The following is a 22,298-nucleotide window of genomic DNA, read 5'->3' as shown; positions in this document are numbered from 1 at the left end:
GGGCAAGGGATCTGATGAGGATATTGTGAAGATTGGAACAGCAACAAAAAAACCGTACTAGGTGTGGTGGATAACATGCCAGACAGAATGGACCTCAATTCAGGGCATGATTTTAAGAATAATCAGTACTAGGATTGGATGTGATGGCCTGCTGGAAAATCTGCTGGTGGTGTAATGATGTCCAATGAAGGCTGAAGTGAGAACAGTGGTGTGTTGTTGTAAGCAATGCGCATCTGAACAAATTTGTTTGCCTTGAATGATAAGACTGTATGAAAGGGAATACTTGACATGGAAGTGATGGCAACTGTTAAAATCTAATTACTGTTGTTTGTTAGTAGGTTTAACGTGAACAGAAGTGTGTAGCTGACCTTCAGTGACAATGAGATCAATGTTAAGGAAAGTGGCATGGGATTCGGATTAGGATCATGTGAAATTTGGTTGGGAAAATGTATTTAGAGATTCCAAGAAATTACAAGAAGTATTACCACGTGTTCCACCTTTAAGCTCTCATGTTTTCAAATCTCATCTAGTGCAGTCCCCAACAACCGGTCTCTCTTTTTTATCCTGTCCAGTAAGTTTCCCCTGACCCTTGGTTCTGGGTGTCTTTTCCTAACTCTACCCCTTTTCCTGAACCTCACCATTTCTTTTGCTTAACCTCTCTTTCTTCCCCTTCAAGCAGAGGGAGCCACTGGCTCCAAAAGCTTGCAAACTGTAATACCTTTGTACGTGAGTTCTCCTGCCACTGCTTGGTGAGTAGATTTTTTATGTATCCAGTTACATTATATTTTCAAAAGCTGATCATTTTTGTTGATGTATACTACCTTCCATGCTACCTCTCCTTCCATTTAATCAATTTCAAGCTAAAACAATGGGTCCCTTTCATCCAGAGATCTGAGTGATGTGTCCTTCCTTTTTAACCTTAATCAACCTGTACCTCTCTCCTCCCTGAGCAAGAAACTATTAATTCTGAAAGCTCAACTGGTGTCTTGTACTTTCATATAGGTTTATAAGGAGTACTAAGAATTTTGCCTCCTGAAGACAGGTAGGTAATGGCTGGAAATTCTGCCTCATAATTTCATAAATCAGTAGTGATCAATTCAATACAAAATGTCGATATATATCCATGTTTACAGCAAACAAGACTGGCTATCAATATTCATAAGTGAGAATTCAGCTAACAGGGAGTTCCTGTTCAGTAAAGTGCAAGATGATATCTGAAAATACAGTACAACCCCACTTTTACACTTTTAAAAGGACTTCAAAAAAATGTTGTAAAATGCAGGAAAATGTAAAATGTGGGAAATAACGTTTTATGCTGTGAAAGTTACATATAGGATGGCCCCTTTCATTTTCGCACTGTATTACATAATAGGCATCAAAATCCTTCAAGGACTTGTTTATTATCAGGTAAAAATCACTGATGTAATGGTAAATGATGACTGTCTGGGAAATAGAAAGGTTTAACTCAATTTCACATGTCATAATCGATGTTTTTGGCAAGCTTGCAGCCATCATTTATTACTTAAATAATGAAACACTGCTGTAGTTATGTATGTTTTCATGCTTAGCTCGATACGCTTTGAGAATTTTTTCACGTTGTCAATGGCAAATATTTACACAAGTATTTTGTGTGGCATTTGTATATGTGTTGTTCTATAGTCTCTTTATAGTCTCTCGCAATGTACTTGTCTTTTTGAGGTCATCAGGTACTGTGCCTCCTCAATTATGCAGATGAACCCCCAACACATTAAAACTATGGTGTACACTGTTTGTGTAACATAAAAAAAATCCATGTGTAAATACTGCACCTGACAATGAGAATAAATTCACATTTTGTCGCCCATGAAAAATACACAATTGGCACCATGTTTAAACCAGAAATATTACAGCAACGCAAAGGGAGTGAGGATGTACATTAACGCTCCATGTGGCCAAACGACAAAACACACTAAATATGATTCTACAAAGGTGTGGCAGCAATCATAACAATCACAAAATTCCAGAATGAGATTTTCACTCTGTAGGAGAGCTTCTGTAAAGTTTGGAAGGTAGGAGATGAGGTACCGGCAGAAGTAAAGCTTTGAGTACCGGGCGTGAGTCGTGCTTTGGTAGCTCAGATGGTAGAGCACTTGCCCGCGAAAGGCAAAGGTCCCGAGTTCGAGTCCCGGTCGGGCACACAGTTTTGATCTGCCAGGAAGTTTCAATCACAAAATTACACACGCACAGTAGGGACAGTTTGGAAATGGTTATAATAGGTCATGATATCTTTATTCGAACAAACCTTGACCACCTAGAAGCGTTATTGGGAAATTGGTTTACAAAATCTGATTTTGGGAGCAAACATGTAAATGGGGAGCTAGTTACTCCCATCAGCCACCACGCTGAGTAGAGCTTGGCAGCGGCAGGAGATACTGCACGAATTGCTCCAACTTTTACACATTCTCCACTCCAAATCTGCTGAGCAGAGCACCCTTGTGTTAAGAAACTTAACCACATAATGTTTACAAACACTATTTGGTGGCCAATCTCATGCCAACATAATCTTACGCCAGTTTTCTCTCCACAAACATATACTGTAAATCGTGGGAAAATAAAAAAAAAAAAAATCATGTTGATGCAAAACTGGGTGCGAGTTAAGATTGTGGACATAGCAAACTGGACAGGAGCGATAAAGAATGCAGTGAACAGTAGGTAAACCTTAATTCTGGGAACATAAAAGTGGAATTATACTGTAATTGTGCACATTCAGTTTCCTGAGAATGAATGACTTCCAGCATTATGAAATTGTTAGGGTTTTTTTGTAACTAATCAGAAACACAGTAATTGGTATTATAGATGTGTAAGTAAATACCATTACAAAACAAGCAATTCAATATGTTTCCCTAAAAAAATCAGTATGTAAGACCCTTTTCTACGTTTTACTAACAGTGATGATTTTGCCTGTAAGAAATAGATAAGAGAATCAGAACTCACGAGGTATCATAAATAGTTAATTAAAATGCATCTAACCACATGTATAATGTAATAAAAGTATCAGACACTCATTTAAAACAAAACCAAATTTTTCATACAAAATGAAACTCTGAAGTTCATGTATCTCAAAATTATCAGTTTTAATTTAGTGTCATTTCCCACTATAGGTTGGTCTTTATCTATCGTTACATATTCATCTAGAAAAGGTGAAGGAAGAGTTTCTCCCTTCATCTAACAGAACAAAAGTTAATAAACAATGACAAGTTATTATCCATATAGTATGCAGAAACCTAATTAACTCAGTCTCACTTGACTTCATGAGTCATATCTGAGAGTAATGGACACTTCGTTTAACAACCTGTTTCGAAACCATAAGTACTGAAATATGTAGGGCAGAAGATATTACCTCATGAATTATTCATGTATTACATTATGACATTGTGCCCTCATATAAAACTGGCAGGCTGGAGGAAGGGGAGTGCAGGCAGTGGCGGAGAAGAAAAGATTGCATCATCCCACCATTACAACCAGCAACATATTGGCTGCAACTGTAGGCCATACGTAGTACCACTAATATTTTTATAGCAAACAACTGTGATCACTGACATGAGTAACATGATGCCTGAACTTGTGCTATTCACTTGCAGATTGAAATACAACTGTGGCTGAACAAAGAAAGTCAACATGGGGAAAATATGATAATGACACACGTATCTACTATTCTGTTGTTGTGAGTATACTCATCCATCCTCCCCCTTCATTTATTTGATTGCAGTTAACAAAAACAGCAAAACACCAACAAGGAAATCTAGGAAGAGAAAATCCAATTCAGTATCTTTTAGTATCTGTCATCTTTCAATAATTCACTTATAATCAAACACTGAGAACTTATCAGCAAAATAATATACATAGTAAGTTTCCTTACTTCAAAACAAGACTTATCATAAAATTTTTTACTCAGGCATTCCATCAGAAGTCTTAGGAGATGCAACAGTTCTCCAAAAGTGACTGTCTGTACTATGCTTGTTTCTCCTCTTTTGGAGTACTGCTGCACAATGTGTGATACTTACCAGATATGATTAACGGAGTACACTGAGAAAGTTCAATGAAGGCCAGCACATTTTGTATTATCCAGAAATATGTGAGTGTGTGTCTCAGTAATAATACAAGTTTTGGGGTGGACATTACTAAAACAAAGGAGTTTCTCGTTGCTGTGGGATCTTTAAGGTATTTCAATCACCTACTTTCTCCTCCAAATGTGAAAATATTTTGTAGACATCTGTTTACATAGGAAGAAGCAATCATCATAATACAATAAGGGGAATCAGAACTTGCATGGAAAGATAAAGGTGATTATTTTTTCCACACACTGTTCCAGAGTGGAAAAATAAAGAATTAGTGTGAAGGTGGTTTGATGAATCCTCTGCAAGGCACTTGTGTGTGATTTGCAGAATAGCCATATAGAAGTAGATGTACTTCCCTGTTTCAGGTACTTATCACAAGAAACTTCAAACGTAACTGAATGGAATGGAGACAACAAACTCTTGATAGATAGTTTGATAAACTACAATAAATTAACAACTGGAACACTTTATCATGACTTGCCTTAAAGTTTGTAAGTTTGCTTCGTTGAGCTTCCATTTGTAGCTCTCTCATCACAGAGCGTACAGTTGCTGTTTTGCCTGTACCTGGGACACCGCTGATGTACATACACCTGGGGAAAAAAAATACAGATTGATTTTATTTCTTTTTTGATGTTCTTATAATTGTGGTTGACATATCTGCAACATACTTTTTAAATTGGCATATTCCAATAGATATGGACACTGTTTACCACTTTCATTAAATGAAATAACAGGAAGGAAAAATTAAGTGAAATGTAAGCCCATTTCAAGAAAACGTCATTGTCACAACGAAAAAATTAAAGAACAAACTAATATCAAATCTGTCAATTATTAAAGCACTTGTTTCATAGAAAGAATATAGAGATATTAAATAGGTGAAAAATGGCTGTAAAGCTCCTGAAGACAAGAGAAAGTTGCTCAAAAAACACCATCAAGAGCAAGTACAGTAGACACAGCATAGAAGGTAAACATAAAAATTAAAAGTAATGACGTTGCAGAACAAAGAAGAGGAATTTAAGCTGGAGCTAAGCAATGTGTGAGTGGAGGGAGAGCCAAGCCTGTGTCAGACAGTTTTTGTCCCTGGAGCCTGGATACACTGATGTTGGGGAGAGGTATCTGTATGACTGAAATGGTGACAAATATACATTTGTACATATGGTGCAATAAGACAGGGAAAATAAAAGCATAATAAACAGATAGTCAACATTTCAGGAAAGGAGCAAGATTTGGGGAAACTTCAGGTAGTTAACGAGAAGGGTAATGGTTACATTAACAGAACCACACAGTAGCTGCACAAGCTGCCATGTTATTAAGATTTTGTAAGCAGGTGAGATATGTTTCACAAGTGATCACTACAAACCAGAAGTGTCAGTTTTCTGTAGGTTTGCATATTACAAACCACACATTTTGATTAAGATCCCAGGAAACAGAGCTTGTATGGAAAATTTGATAAACTGTTGAAAGTGGATCGAAAACCTACTGAGAATAACTCCTGAAAAGAGCATCCAGAACTTACTGTTACGGACAGGAAAATTTTGTATAAATGATAAAGCAACGTATAACATCAAACATTATTGTTTTACCAGCATAATGCAAAATCAGAATTTTGCAAAATCTCATGAAATTCAGCATTTTCCCACGTTTGCATGTAAAAATGTTGTAAATCTGGTGCGACAGTTTATTAACACTGATAACTGAAAAGTACTGAATGCTGAAATTGGATTTTGATTATTTCTCTTTCAATGCTGAGGACCAAGTAAATCTATAAACGACAGCTGATTCCCCACACAAAGAAGTATGGCTCCAGATGTGACATCAAACGAAAATATCCTACTTCCAATAATCTCCATTTGAGTAACAGTTTTAGTTGGCTCCGCTGGCATTTCCCGACACTTTTGTTCAACCTAACATACAAAAAAATTATGCCTTTTGTGCCATCTTTAATGTAGTGCATCATATGAGCTACATATTTTTGTAGTGTATAAGTATAGATATGAAAAACATGAAATACTTCACTTTAGTCATGCAAACACATTACTTAAGGTGTCGTCTGATTACCTTGCAAAATAATCTGTGTTCTATACAACAGGTCAATTATCATCATAAACATCATTCAGAAAATAGTAGAAATGATACTGAAATAAACATTCTCAGTGTTCTATTTTACTGCCAGAAACATATCTGTGTGTCATCAAGTGTCCAATTCTCTGCTCAGCTGATAGAACCAAACTCAGCAGGCAACGTGTTGATTTGTGAGGCTTAAGTGACGTATCTGGTGATTTCTACTTGCATACTACAAAAACATGCAGTTCAGTTGATGCATCACACGATCTCCCCAAACAATGTCGTTCTTGGTACAACGTGTTGCACAAAAATACTGGGAAATCTGACATCAGAGGATAAAACCATTACCCATGTTCCTCGTTAAAATTTAATATTGCCTCATAAAAAATAATAAAAAAAAAATTTGATGATTAAACCAGCAAACTGTTGATAAAGCAAGACTTTAATATTATTGTATGGAATTGTGGGAATTTGATTTGTTTGATATCTGATTCTCTCTCTCTCTCTCTCTCTCTCTCTCTCTCTCTCTCTCTCTCCCTCTCTCTCTCTCTTCCCCCCCCCCCCCCCCCCCATCTTCCCATTTCTTTGTGTGGCTTGGCTGCAATGTATTGACACAGTCTGTAATGCATCATAATTGTTCATACATTTCATCACTAGAAGCTGTGTAACAATTGCACTTTGATAGCACTAAAAATAGGTATGTTCAGTGTCTCTGACTACTACCTACAAGCAGTAGAGACTGACAATTCTCACAAAACAAGAAATTTAATTTAAGATTCCACAAGGTACTGGGAACAAACACACTGGGCTGCACCTTCAAATTAGGCTAAAAACCCTTATGGCCACAGATTCATGTAATCTGTCTTCACAGCACTTGTTTCAACCCTTGGATAACAATGAAGTCTATTAATGGTGACATGCCAAAGAGCCTGTTACATGTACCAAGAAAGGCAAGTTCGGCTGTGCAAGATATTCTGAAAAAGTACAAATCCCTTCCTAATTTAGTGAAAAAAGCAAGCAGGACATACTAATACTGTCAAATGTCTAGTGGTGTGCTGAAGGCAGTGTGGTTTTCCATGTTCAAATTTAGATTTTGGACAGCTGTTTTGAAACAATAATGAAGTGTTGATGGATCAGTGGTATAATGTCTCAGAAGATAGCTTTGAAGTTCTGATAATGCTTTCTTTTGAAGTTTCAAAAGTTTATGGTTGCAAAGTTAATAGAATGTCAGAAATTAAAACTAAAATTGGCATAAAATAACAAGAAGCTGGTCAAAAGAAAACCACTTTTTCCTGTACCCACTGACAATAAAGCGACAAATTTGTCTAGTTAGTTGGTTGGAATTTAAGGGACTGGCCAAAGAGGTCACATCAGTCCATTGGTCCAGAAGTGGTTCGTTTGGAGTTAGTGATGTCCACCAGAAATTTGATTGGTTTAAGATGGTACGTAGGAGTGGTAAAATCTAGTCACTGAAAGCAATATTGATGCCAGAACTGAATAATAATTTCAGGAGAGGTAAAAGTATACAGGTCACACCAGTATGTAAGTCAGAGAAGATGAGGGGCTTTCAGGGCTAGCCTGTGGCACCCACATCCAAGCCCATGCCAGTCTGTTTGAGGCAGTTAAGGAGTAAAAGATGCCTCCTACTAGGGAGAAATGTAATAGTAGAAGTAAGAAGAATTTAACTGACATCAACTGGACCATTAATAATAAAACAAGGTTAGAGAAATAGGTCAGCAATGGCTGGGCCAGGATTTTAGGAAGTCGTATCCTGATGCACGGCCAGCACATCTTGGCACAGTGTTACACCGTCCGAGTTATCTGGATACTTCCCACCAACACCAACCTATCCGAACTCCGGAGATGGGAACTCGCCCTTCAGTATATCCTCTCTTCTCGATATCCGCCAGGCCTCAACCTCCCCTAATTTCAAGTTGCCGCCGTTCATACCTCACCTGTCTTTCAACAACTTCTTTGCCTCTGTACTTCTGCCTCGACTGACATCTCTGCCCTTACTCTTTGCCTTTAAAGATGTCTGCTTGTGTCTGTGTATGTGCGAATGGATGTGTGTGTGTGTGTGTGTGTGTGTGTGTGTGTGTGTGTGTGTGTGTGTGTGTGTGTGTGTGTGTGCGCGCGCGCGTGTGTACACCTGTCCTTTTTTTCCCCTAAGGGAAGTCTTTCCGCTCCCGGGATTGGATTGACTCCTTACCCTCTCCCTTAAAACCCACATCCTTTCTTCTTTCCCTCTCCTTCCTGAAGAAGCAACCATCGGTTGCGAAAGCTAGTAATTCTGTGTGTGTGTGTTTGTGTGTTTTGTTCATTGTGCCTGTCTGCCAGCGCTTTCCCGCTTGGTAAGTCTTGGAATCTTTGTTTTTAATATATTTTTCCCATGTGGAAGTTTCTTTCTATTTTATATAAACACACACACACACACACACACACACACACACACACACACACACACAGAATTTAACAGTTGTGTAGTGATAAGTCGGTACAAAAAACTTCGTCCTCAGGTTGTCTCTTTGTAATTTAACACACTTTATAGTCTGTATCGAATCTCTGAATGTTATCAAAGAATGATTAACGATAAAAAAAAATACAGAATGTATTAAACAGCTGGCATGTGTTTCTTGATGATAAATGTATTCTTAAATGTTAAACTGCTGTCGGTGGGAAAACAAAAAGTTTATCGTCACGTGTAACAACATTATAGACAGACTATAGTTTTGTATTCTGCTCTTTTTTTTTATCTACTTTTGTACGACTACACTGCTGTGAAAATAAAATGAGAACACTAACATAAAAAAAATGAATAACAAAGAATCAATGCCCAAAATGGTGGAATCATTCGAATCTGATACTTGTAGATTGCTAGAGAATCCACAACTCTTGGAATTGTGGAATCAGAATCAGAACATGACACATCCCTAACTGAAATCATTAGGGATAAACTTTTTTTACTCTCATTCCAGTTATCCTAAGTATATATCAGTGCTACAACTATCACTGCAAATATGTAGTAGGTCAAAATTTCTACAATGTAGGAAAAGACAGATTCCTACTTCTGATAAAGAAGACATGTCAAGTTGCAGACAGGCACAATTAAAACACAGTCACTTATAGCTTTTGGCCACAGCCTTCAGTGGTTACTTATTTAACTGGAATTGGCAACAATGGTCTGGCCATCTGACAGTCATTCATGCCTATGTGGCTGAATGAGAAGCAACATAACCTCGTGTCAGTGTTACTCATGGCGTTGTAGAGAATAAGCTATTGAACAATTGCAAGATGGTTAAGAAAAAAGAAAGGACTACAAACAGTCACATTCTAACAAAATGGAAAAGCACATGGGAAAGTATTTCAAGTAACCTCATCATTTGAAAAAATTGCTCGAGTTTGGATAGTGATTGAGAACAACTTTTTAATTTTTTTTACGCTAGTATAGTATAAGTAAAAATACTACCTACAGGCTAGTTACTTAACATAGGCTATACTTTATTTCAAAAATTACTTTTAAACATGAGTGTCATTTTCTTTTATTTTCATTATGTACTACTCCATGAATTGATCTTATTAAAAATGTAAAAGTTGTGTTTACAGTCCAATTTATTTCCACTAATAACTCTCCCCTAATTCTCGAGCAGCTTTTTCAACTTGCTTACCCAGCTGTGAGAAGCAGTGTTGCAAAACACCTTTTCCAATACAAAGTATCAGCTTACAATTTTTTTATAAGTGCCGCTTATCAACTAATCTTTAAAATGCATAAATGCCTGGGCAACACCATTGGCCCGGCCAATGAGCCTCTCGGCAGTGGACCGCCAGCTGCTGCCCCTCTGGCTGCAGCCCAAAGCTGCTCCCGGCCTCCTGCTCTTTTGCCTCTTGAGACGCAGACATGGCCAGCCTCCTTCACAGAGGTTGCGCCCTACTCTTTTGGCACTCACTTCTCCTTCTGCTCCTCACACCTTACATTTTTTGCATCTTTCCACACTGCCTCGTTATTGTGCTCCACACACATGCCACGGCAACATCCTACCTGTTGCCTCTGGCCTCCCCCTTCAGCCACCATCTCTCACCTCTTCTCTGCTCCTTCACTTATTTCCTTTCTGCGTCTTCCTTTGGTAAAATCACCATGCTGGCTGGCTCCTGTTCTCCTGGTTTGGTATCCACTGCAGCCAGCCACCCTGTCTCCGATATGGCCTGCCCCATTGCTACAGACGCCAGCCTGGTTCCCACAGAAGTAGCTTCTTCTGCACCATGTGGGTGGAGAGGTTTGTACGGTCGCACAATGGCAAGGTTTTCAGTGCCCGCTCAAAACCAGATTCAGATGGGTGTCAAGAAAATACCCAGAACAGGATGATAAAACAGAACATATATCACAGGTAACAAAGGTTGGAAAACTACATGCATACTCACACTAAAGCATGGAATGAAGCATGGCGTCAGCAACAAAACATGGACCACACAGGAAGAAAGTGGTAGAAGGAGCTAAAACAATATAGCAGATGGGACTGGCTGGCTGACGGCAAGGAAAAAAAAGGGAGGAGCCAGCCACTCTGTAATAGACTAAAACCTTCAGCCTAAAAGTTTAGGCCAGATTCCAGACACACAGCAAAAATTTAAAACCCTAGGTACACTTGTCTCATCATCAGCTAAAACAGAGGGCAGATCCCCACCAATTTTTGCTTCTGCCCTTGCATCACAGTATAAAATGCATTCCATTAAAATGTGGTGGACAGAGATGTGCACACAACAAGCATCACAAAATGGGGGATCCTCCCACCGTAATAGAAAGCTATGTGTGAGAGGACAGTGCCTGATCTGAAGATGTGTGAGGGTCATTTCTTCCCGCCTGAGCAACTGACAGGAGGAGCGCCAGGGCAGAGTTGTTGACTACACCAATTGCAGCTTACCTGCCGTCACCACCAGCCATTCTTCCTCCCACAACTGCATGCACTTCCTGTGGAGTGCAGAAATAACAGATAGCAAAGGAATAGGACACTGCGCCACATCCTGCTCTCTGCAGGCCTCCTTGACAGCCTGATCGGCCTGTTCATTGCCCCATATTCTTACACGACCAGGCACCCAGTAGAATGAGACCTGCTTACCCTGCCATTGGAGCAAGTACACTTGGTCATATATCAGTTGGACCAACTCCTCAGCTGGGTACAGATTCTGCAACAATTGTAAGGCACTAAGGGAATCGGAGAAGATGAGAAACCGAGTGCCCCGAATACGATTCATCTGCTCCAGTGCCTTCAGGATCGCGTGGATATATGCTGTGACAATGGTATATTCAACAGGCAGGCGAATCCTGTTGATCAGGGAACACCACAGAACAGCCAAGGAAATTCCGTCGTTTGGAGCCATTGCTGTACACGACAGTAAAACCATGATGCATATCTAAAATGTTACAAAATAGAGAATGGAATGTAAAATCTGGCAAACTATCTTTCTTAAAATTAGTCAAATCCAAAATAAGTCTGGGTTTCTGGTGCAGCCAAGGTGGAAATCTGCTCCAACCTTGACGTAAAACATTAATACTAGCCATATCCATCTCAGAAACGCAATCCTGTGCACGAATCCCATAGGACGTCTTTGATCGTTGCCAGTTACGAAAAAACCGTGCCAGAGGAAGCTGAGCAATGGTATGGTATGCACGCGTGTATGGTGTGGATATAGTTTTAAATGCCTGGCGCACCGTAAGTAGCCGTCACTACATATGAAGTGGTGGTTAACTAGCCTCTTCACAAAGGCTAGGTATAGGGCTTGTCCTGAATGCCCCAGTGGCCAACCTAATCCCTTCATGGTGCACAACGTCCAACATCTTTAAATTAGAAGGTCTTGCAGACCCATACACCATGCACCCATAATCGAACCGAGATTGCACAAATGTCCTGTAAAACTGCAGCAGACAAGTCCTGTCTGCTCCCCATGTACTGTGGCTACGACATTTTAAAATACTTAAAGCCTTAAGTGGCCGTTTTTCAGGTCTCTAAGATGAGGTAATCCTGTAAACTTTGAGTCAAAAATGAGCCCTAGAAATCTCAGTGTCCTTAAAAGTAAGGACAGTGTCCCCTCATCCTCAATTCAGGAAAGGTTAAAACTGAACGAGAACAGTGAAAAAGAACACACACGGACTTCATGGTGGAAAACTTAAAACCACTCTTCTGCACCCATTCATCCAAATGTATAAGAGTAAGTTGCAACTGATGCGTTGTTATTGCGAGGCTTGAAGAAAAGGAAAACACAGAGAAATCATCCACAAACAAGGAGCACGGGATAGGACTTTTCGCTATGGACGTAATGCTATTAATAGCTATGGCATAAGACATCACACTTAAAATGCTGCCTTGACGGGGACCGTTCTCCTGCTCAAAGCGATCAAACAGGACATCACCGAGTTGGTATCTAAAATAACGTGCTGAGAGGAAGGACTGAATAAAAATGGGAAATGAAGATGCTCTAGGTTGAGACACTTCCAAGTACTATCATAGGCCTTCTCGATATAAAAACTACACCTAGAAGGTGATGACGGCATAGGAAAGCTTGTTGAATAGCCACCTCCAGGAGGGGAGGGCAAGGTTATCAAAGGTGGAACGAAACCTTCTGAACCCATAATGAAAGCGACTAAGGAGTTGCTGGGATTCTAAGATCCAGACAAGGCAGCGTCTGACCATCTTCACCAAGGTCTTTCCCAAGTAACTAGTGAGGGCAACACTATGGTACATACTTGGGCATGTGCGGTTTTTCCTAGGTTTTATAAGAGGAATTAAAACTGCCTCACACCACGAGTCAGGAAAGCGACCCGATGCCCAAATGGCATTAAAAAGTGTGAGGAGGATATCTTCATTGTGCCTTGTGAGGTGCTGTAGCATACTGTAATGGATCCTGTCGTGACCAGGGGTTGTGTCACGAACTGCAGACAATGTTGAATCCAGTTCCCACATGGAGAATGGGCAGTTTTAAACTTCATTAGAGGTGGACTGAAAGTCCAAACTACACCTATCAGCAACCGCTCTATGGCACTGAAAACCTGGATCCTGACTGGTTGTTGCAGTGACTGTGGCAAAATAGGCCACCATAGTCTGGGCAATGTCTCATGGATCTATGTGGAGAGTACCGCTATTCATTACAGCAGCCAGGGGACACCTCCCTCCTCTCCCAGAAATTCTCCTGATGGTCTCCCACACAATGGAACGTTTGGTGGAACGACTAATGGTGTTCAGCAACTGTTGCCATAACCTCTTCTTGCTCTCTCAAATAATTTGGCGACATTTTGCCCTCGCCACTTGAAAGTCTGCAACACTCTCAGCAGTTGGACGACACTTGAACCTACGTAGAGCCACACGCGTGATCCTGATTGCAGAGTAGCATTCAGCACTCCAGACAGGTCTTCTGGTGGCCTGTGGAATGGATGCTGCAATGGCGTGGTTTACCATTTTGGTAATATGATCCACCCATGCCTCAACATTCGCACAGTGTTCAAACTGGGCCAACTGGTTATAAAGTGTCTAGTCAGCTCTACTGAGCACCCATTGCGGTGGTTTCCTTTTGGGGCCTACACCATCTGGCAGGTGAATCCAGATCGGGAAGTGATCACTTCCGTGCAAGTCATTGACCACTTCCTATTGAACACTGTAGGCAAGAGCTGGAGAGCAAAGCGAGAGATCAATGGCAGAGAACAACCCAGTTGCTGTGCAGAAGTTAGGGCTCTGTCCCGCATTTAGCAAGTATGCACAGGATGACAGGAGAAGTCTCTTAATTGCTCTACCCCTGGGACAGGTAACTGCAGAGCCCCAAAGCACATTCTGGGCATTAAAATCACCACAGTTTATGAACGGCTGGGGGAACTGCGTAAAAAAGTCAGTGAGGGCCTCTTAATCAACTGCATCATGTGAGGGCAAGTAAAGGGAACATACAGTCAATGGATGACGCACCTGCACGGACACAGCAACAGCTTGTAAAGTCGTCGTAAGTGAGAGAGGCGAGGAGTGGCAGTCCGTCCTGATGAAAATATCTGTGTCTCCTCTAGCTCTCTCTCCATGCAGGTTGTCCTTTTTGTGGAGTGTATAGCCTTGTAGTGCAGGGAAGTATGAGGGACGGAAATAAATCTCCTGGAGACACACACACACTGGTCTACCCTTAGAGAGTAGACGGAGTTCCTCCACATGCGTCCTGAACCCCTGCAAGTTCCACTGAAGTATGGGAGCCATCTAAGGCGGGGGTTGCACCTTCATCCTGTTTTCTGACAGGGTGGGGGACAGAAGCAGGTGGAGGGGAAGTCGTGGGGCGAGATGATTGCCCCCCCACACGTCATACTCCATCAGCTCTGGGGAAGAGTCAGAGGAAGCATCATGTAAAATGACACTGACATGATCAGACAGTTTACCACATGATTGGACCTGCTGTTGCTGCCTTATAGGAGCATAGGAGCTTTTTGCGGTTTGGTGGGCTTCGGTGGAGCCAATGCGGGAGTGGTAATGACCATTCTGGGCTTCTGAACAGCCTCAGTTGTTGGAGGCACCAGCGGCTGGCCCAAGTTGGCCACTGTACCTTTGTCTGCCATTTGAGTAGAGGCTACAGGCTGCGAAAAACTTGCTGCCTCGCAAGTGCACTGACATCTGCAGGTGTTAGTGCCAACACTCGCCACCACCGTTTGTGTAAAGGCATCTGCTTTTGGAGTAGGATTCTGAACCATTGACGGAAAAGATGTTGCAAACATGGGAGGCTGTATCGACTTTTAGATCTTTTTGGCCTCACCATAGGGGATAGGCTTGGTTGTTTTAATTTCTTGGACTTTGCATTCCTCTAAAAATATTTGGCAGTCCCTACTCCAAACAGGGCGGTTTCCAGAGCAATTGATACATTTGGCTGGAGACGGGCAACCAACTCCTTCATAAGCGGCCTTACTGCAGTTGCCACAAGTCGCTTCGCCTTTACACCCTAAGGTGGTATGTCCAAAACACTGGCATTTAAAACAGCGCATTCAGGTCAGGAAATAAGACCCCTAAGACAAAGGAAGCCAGCTTTAACATATTCAGGAAGTTTTGTGCTACTGAAGGTCAGAATAAAGGAGTTGGATTTGATAAGATTGCCGTCAACCCTCTTCATGATATGTTGCATGTCAACTATACCTTCTGGAGACCACTAACATTGCAGTTCATCCTTGGGAATGTTGACTAGATCCTGGCATGTCACAACACCTTTGCTATAATTCAAGGTGCTGTGCAGTTCAGTGTCTATTGCGTATGATGCTGGGGGAGTGACAGGTCGTCATGTGCTCTCCAGTGGATAGATGGGAGAAGGCCAGGACTGCAAACCCAGAGATCAATGGCTGTATATTTGCCATGTGCCACGCTGAAATGTGTTGGGCCTCTTAAAAAGGCAGAGATCGAGTTGTGACCACAAATTTTCGACCATCCTACATTGGCCAGTAAGCATGGCGCCCTTCACAAGGGGTTATGCGCGTTAAAATCTCCCAAAAGTAGGAAAAGTTTACAGAGTTGATCAATCTGTGCACCCAATGTGGGAGGGGTACTGCACCATCTGGAGGAAGATATACATTGGAGACAGTTAATTCATGTGTCGTCCTTATCCTGACAGCCACAGCTTCAAGAGGGTCTGAAGGGTCACAGGTTCACTACATACTGAGTTCAGGACATAGACGCAATCTCCACCTGACACTCTATTATAGTCACTACAGTTCCTATAATATCCTTTATAGCTGCAGAGGGCAGGGGTCCGCATTGCGCAGAAAGCAGGTGTAAAGCTTAACAGTTGCTGTAGTTCAGCCAAGTGGTGGAAAAAACAGCCACAATTCCACTGGAGGATTATGTAATCGTGAGACTGGGAAGGCATGAAACAGTCAATGAGGCAGTCTACACCTCAGGCTCACCTGCTGCCTCCAGATCAGTACCTGTGCGATGGACATCCATTGTGTCTGACGGCCCAGCGAGATCTAGGTCTTCAACATCTCCACTTCATCCTCAGACACAGTGCTTGTAGGTAGTGGTGGTGTGGGTGCCACCGCAGTGCCTTGGTTCTTGGGGGTCCTTTTCTTTTTAGGCTTCTCTCACTGCTGCTTAAGTTTGTCTGGCTGGGAGGGCTTAACTGATTCAGTCTCAGGGACTGACGAGGACCCTGAAGCCCTACAACCAGCTACTTGTGGTTGCTTCAGCCACTGGAGGTTGTCAGCTTTCCACTGGTAGGAACCTGGGAAGGGAGTGACCCCAGGGATCCCTTCCTGGTGAGAGTAGCTGAAGACGACTTGCACTTATCCGAAATGGTTGGGGGGTGGGGTTGCTCCTGAAGTTTGTTGTGCAGGAGTAACAAGGGGGAAAGTACCCCCCACCATCAAGGGGGCAGATGGAGTCTGATGGCTCTGAGAGCCAACTTTATGTGGCAGAACAGAAGATGGTAGAACTGTTGTCATAGTGGCATCGTAGGTTGACGTCATATGCACACGGTGTAGCCTCTCATATTTTCTCTTAGCCTCTGTGTAGGTCATTTGTTCCAGGGTCTTGTATCCCATTATTTTTCCTTCTTTCTGAAGAATCTGCAGTCTGGTGAGCAAGGTGAATGGTGCTCTCTGCAGTTGACACAGATGGCAGGTGGTGCACAGGGAGTACTGGGATGTGAAGGATGTCCACAATCTTGACAGCTGATGCTGGCAGTACAGTGGGAAGACATATGGCCAATCTTCCAGCACTTAAGGCACTGCATCGAGGGAGGAAGACATATGGCTTTACGTTACACCGGTAGACTATCACCTTGACCTTCTTGGGTAATGTGTCACCCTTGAAGGCCAAGATGAAGGCACAGGTGGCAACCTGATTATCCCACGGACCTCGGTGAACACGCCAGATGAAATGGACATCTTGCCACTCTACAATGAAATGCAGCTCATCGGCAGACTGCAAAAGAAGGTTCCTGTGAAATATGATATCCTGGACCATATTTAAGCTATTATGAGGCGTGATGGAAACAGAAACATCCCTCAGCTTGTCACAAGCAAATAGTGCCCATGACTGGGCAGAGGATGCTGTTTTGATCTGGACTGACACTGACCGCATTTTGGACAAGCCCTCCACCTCCCAAAACTTGTCCTCTAAATGCTCCACAAAAATTGAGGTTTCATTAACAAGAAAGATTCCTCATCAACTCTTGTACATATGAGGTACCAGGATGAATAAGCTATGCTGCCATCCTTAGCCTGGCGTTCCTCCCATGGTGTGGCCAGAGGCTCAACAATAGCAAGCACCTTCGGGGGCTGCTACCATCATCCACAGACAGTACCTGCAGCAACAAAGGTGGCGATGCTATCAGGGACTGCCTTGCATCCGCGTGCCATGCGCTTAATAAGAGCCTGTGAATATCCCTCCGCCATGGCATACTTAAGATGTAATGTGAACTCCATTAGCCAGCTGCAATTGCCGCTCCATTCCAAGCCACTTGGGACCAATAAGCTGCATTGTTCTGCTATGCCACCCAAAATCCACCAGCACTCTCCCTGGGTCCCAGTGCTACAGTGTAGTCATGCACCAGCGACTACGTCATGGCCCAGGTCCCAATATAATTTTGATTTTGCCACTTTCATACTAGATCACGGACAATCATTTTCTGCTACTATTATCTTTTGTGGAGTTTGACTTTTCTGTTGTGAGGCTGCAACAAATGTTCACTGTGATACAAACTGTGGAAAAATTACTCATCTGTGTGCAGTACACCTACAGAGAAAAACTTATACTGTAAGACTACTTTCAAAATGTCCTGCAGAGACTCCCCCCCCCCCCCCTCCCCTCTCTCTTTTTCAATGGATCAAACATGATCACCAACACCTGTTTGCTATTTAGTATTTATAATTTCTGCAACGTCCTTGAATTATTATGTTTGTAATGTATGTATATTCTGGAACATTTGATGTTTGTATAAACACCGTCATTCTGGAACATTCAATGGTTGTAGAACTAGCTTCGCTCTCCGTACAGGAAGCCAGTTTCTTCTGGCTGTATTCATAATAAATGTGTTTTCAGTGCTGTGTGTTGCATTTCATTTAGGAACCTGATGTTGAATTTGAATGTGGTTATGACATGACAGTATGACACTAGGACTGTAAACAGCATATACAATGACTTTATGACGTAATAGTAGTACAGAAAAAAAGTCAAGTAGGAAGCTACATGTACCTGTATACCCTAAATATGCTAGAGCACATTAATTATCTCTTGGGTAATGTATAGTTTCAGAATGAAATAAAGAACTTTCCATTGTACAGCTACTTCTATTCCATTGCTTAATTAATTCAGTAAATAATTAATTAGTTCACTATTAAAATATCTTCACATAAACTCTCTAATGAGTTTTATAACAATAAAGTTAGAAGTCACAAAATAATTCCCATAAAAATTGTTTGTCCTTGTTTAGGGTTTAGAATTGAGTTTTATATTCTGGTGCATAATTCTATAACAATAAATAATGTGAAAGAATTTAGGTTATTGCACTTCACTTTTTTAAATAATTGGTGTCAAATGTCATGGCTTAGGATCTGTTACAGATCACATGTAATGGTTACAAGCACTTGAAAATACTGAAATTTTGTTTTATGTATGAAGCCTGCAAAAACTGGTGTTTCATATCTTTACAGATATATTTGAGGACAAAGCACTGGTAATAAGAGCAATAGCCAAGCAGCCTGAGGCTACTGTACATGTCACAGACACTTTCTGTATTTGGGAGTTTGAATAACACTTACTAGATTATTTTGTATTATTTGACAAGAGAATGAAAGTTTTCACAAAATTTGTTTTGTTTTATTTTAAAGAGATCTTATGTTATTTTCTGTATTTTTGTCACAAAATATAGTATTTTTTTTTCTTAGGAAAAGTTATGCCACATAAAAACATGCAATCAGCACGAAGGATTAAACATATGTTATAAATGTTCATACTCACACATGATGATCACTTTTTCCCCTTGTTCACAATGAAGTTCATTTTATCGAAAAAATTACGACAGCTTTCAATATATTGCTAAAGAGAAATTTCATGACAGTTTCAGTCTCTCACCAAACAGTAATAAACACAATTCGAGCCTAGAAATGCAGACATTGAATGTGACCTGAATGCAAGGTTCATAGCACATGGCCACAAGCCTCGTTTGCATGGGCTTTTCTTCTCAAGCAGGCCTAACGATAAAACTCGCTAAAGCTTTCATTTCTTGAGAACTATTAAGCTGCGTGACTGATGTTTACAAATAGAAGTCTTTATTTTTGAGGATTTTAATGATTCCATATGACCCAATACAAGTCTTGTATTCATGACCTTCCATTTTTTTTTTTTTTTTTTAAACAGACGTTTAATGACAAACTCTTTCACACTAATTACTTACAAGTGGTTCTCAGAGCTAGTTTCTTAAAGCTTGTCAAAACCAGTGGGTGGTAGGGTATGGACCTCCCTAACTTGCCTGGAGGCGTTTTTTTTCTTTTAAGATGGTTGATAGCATTCTGCTTTATTCTCATATTACATATGGTATTTCTCCAGTGCATTGCACCTCAATTTAATTTCTTTTTATATCTTTAGCTATACTCGGCATAAGTTTCTGTTTCCTTCTCAGAAGTATGAAAATAATTCCATTTTCAGTTTTTAGTTACATTGTATACTCAAATAGAATATGTCAATAAATGCTTCTCGAAATCCTGTCTTCAGGTAACAATGTGTTTTTAAATAATTTGTTTGGTAAATGGTAGGTGAATTTCCAAGAAATGAAACAGAAATAAAAGCGTAGAAAGCTGAAATGCAACATCCTTGTTTCAATAGCTACAAATTTAAGCTGCAGTGTGACATACCCTCCAACTCCATCACTGAGTCTGCTCTTCACAAATCGATAAATATTATCAAATTCGGTTTCCCGGCAGGGCAGTCTTCTGGGAACTGAGGAAACATGTAGCCGACTCATAGCAAGCTTAAGAGTACAGCTTGGAGATGACACATCACTGCATACTAGATTTTCTTGCACTTGTGTTGACTGGCGGCGTTTCTTCGGTGGCTTCTGACATACAAAGGACAGATTTCCATAATATTCTCAAAACATACAGAGAAAGCACTATTAAGTTTTGCCATCACTATACATCATCATAAGATCAAAAAGAGTGGAAATTGGAAAACAAATACAAGAAATTTGGCAGTTCACACAGCAGCACATTATGAACATCAACCACAAATTTAGTTGTGTACAATGGGTTCAACAAAACAGTGCATTATACATAAAACTACATATCCTGCAAACTGTTATTAGAACAGAACATGGTACTTCAAAGTGATCTTAGAAATGGACTCTCATACACAAAACAAATGGAGCTTTCTCTTTCTTTCAACAGACATATGTAACATTTTTTTTACAACTATGAACGGATCTACTACAGGCAGATAGTTTTGGAGGGAGGGAGGGAGGGAGGGAGGGAGGGAGGGAGAGAGGGAGGGAGGGAGGGAGAGCACAGTAAACATTGTTTTAACATTTAGAATGATTCATTAATTATAACAGTTACAGGAAGTGGTACAGAATCAATGGCTGAATGATGTTATCTATCTCGTCTCATAAACACTATTAAAAGTCAATACACAAGACCCAAAACTGTTGTAGAAATGGGAACTATAATCTCAAAGAAGATGAAGACAAAGGCATAAGACAAAGGTACTATATTTCTCCAACATTCTTTAATATATACATAGATGAAGTGACCAGTAAATGGAAAATGTTGAAGAAAAAAAAGGAGTATTTTTAGATCGTAATACTAAACATGTAAATTTTATATGGAGATGAGCTAACTCTTGATTGCAAAGAATGAAGATAAAATTCAGATAATGTCCACCAGTTGCAGCAGGTACCCTCAAATTACTATCTAAGATTGCCTGTAGATAAAACGAAAGTAATAGAATTTCAGAGCATACAACCAATAAGACCAAAACTAATCTTTAATAATAAGATATACATTTTAAATATTTAGGCTGCAGCATCACATGTGAATATAAGCATGGCATGGATCCAAAATTAAATTTACTTTCATACATGGTATGATCCTAAAGAAATTGCAGAAGGTAAGAAAGCCAGCTGAAGTTTTACCATAGCAGAACCATCCCTTACTTATGGAAGTGAAGCATGGGCAACAAGATACCAACAGAGTAGAATACAGGCTCCAGAAAATGAGGTTTTCAAGAAAAGTTGAAGAATAAAGAGAAGATAATGAAAGAAGTGAGGATATAAGGGGGAATTTAGGTTTATATAACCTAAACTGAAAAGTAATGGGAAACCGGAGCAATGGGAGGAAAATGTAGAATGTATAGGTCCAGGCATTACTAAAAAAGTATTAATACACTAGAAGGAGAAATGTACTATGGCCATCCAAAATGATGGAGAACTGAGGCAATTTGCATTACGCATGAAATGACGAAGAAGAAAGGCAAATTATGTGTGGTCTATGGTTTTCTTCTTTGCAAGAATTGGCACTTCATAAATGATGAACCGTATTAAAAGTTAACTAACACCTCACACACTGACAATCTATTAAAAATTGGTGCCAATTTCTATTACTTTTATCCATGGATCACAAAGTATTAGAACTGGGAGGAAGAGACCAATGGAAGTGGCAAATCACACAGTTGGAGTGAAGATTATGAGAGAGAATTCGGAAGCATGATGACAGAGATGGAGTTGGTGTGCAATTAGGGCTGACTGAGATTGAGGTCATGATGGTTGAGCAATGTAAGGATGGGCTGTAATGACAATTCCTATCTACATAATTCAGAATTCTGTATGTGTGTAGGATCTACCTGATATGGGACTGGAATAAATTGTGCTAGGTGAGGATGCACAGGGCAAGTCTTGCATTTACATTTCCCATATTGATATAGTAGGTGGCAAGGGGTCGGAGATAAGTGTGGCATAAGGATGGGTCAGGATCTGTAACAGATTAAATGGCCAGCAGTATACGTCAGTGGACTAATTTTGTATGGTAGTGCCTGTCCATGAAGGCATATCAGCATATTGGGCAAGATACTAATCAGAACTACATATATATAATCCATGGATCCCTACACTGATGGAACATTTCAGACATACTATGATTGCTGGAAAGTAGTT

At 40.6% G+C, this 22,298-nt stretch overlaps 1 protein-coding gene across 1 annotated transcript in view; it reads right to left on the bottom strand.

Annotated features, from left to right (window-relative positions):
- Positions 1 to 22,298, bottom strand: part of LOC126356054 (origin recognition complex subunit 1-like) — a 128,885-nt gene that overhangs the window by 80,162 nt on the left and 26,425 nt on the right. Inside the window, exons 3-4 of the mRNA XM_050006748.1 lie at positions 20,008 to 20,210; positions 4,579 to 4,687 (exon numbers count right to left, since the gene is read on the bottom strand). Coding sequence (XP_049862705.1) covers positions 4,579 to 4,687; positions 20,008 to 20,210 — 312 coding nt within the window. The remainder of the gene's footprint in view (positions 1 to 4,578; positions 4,688 to 20,007; positions 20,211 to 22,298) is intronic.

The sequence above is a fragment of the Schistocerca gregaria genome, chromosome 3 (genome assembly GCF_023897955.1).
Source record: "Schistocerca gregaria isolate iqSchGreg1 chromosome 3, iqSchGreg1.2, whole genome shotgun sequence".
NCBI lineage: Eukaryota > Metazoa > Arthropoda > Insecta > Orthoptera > Acrididae > Schistocerca > Schistocerca gregaria.
The sequence above is the reverse complement of the archived record's forward strand: the minus strand, read 5'-3'. Positions and strand labels throughout refer to the sequence as shown.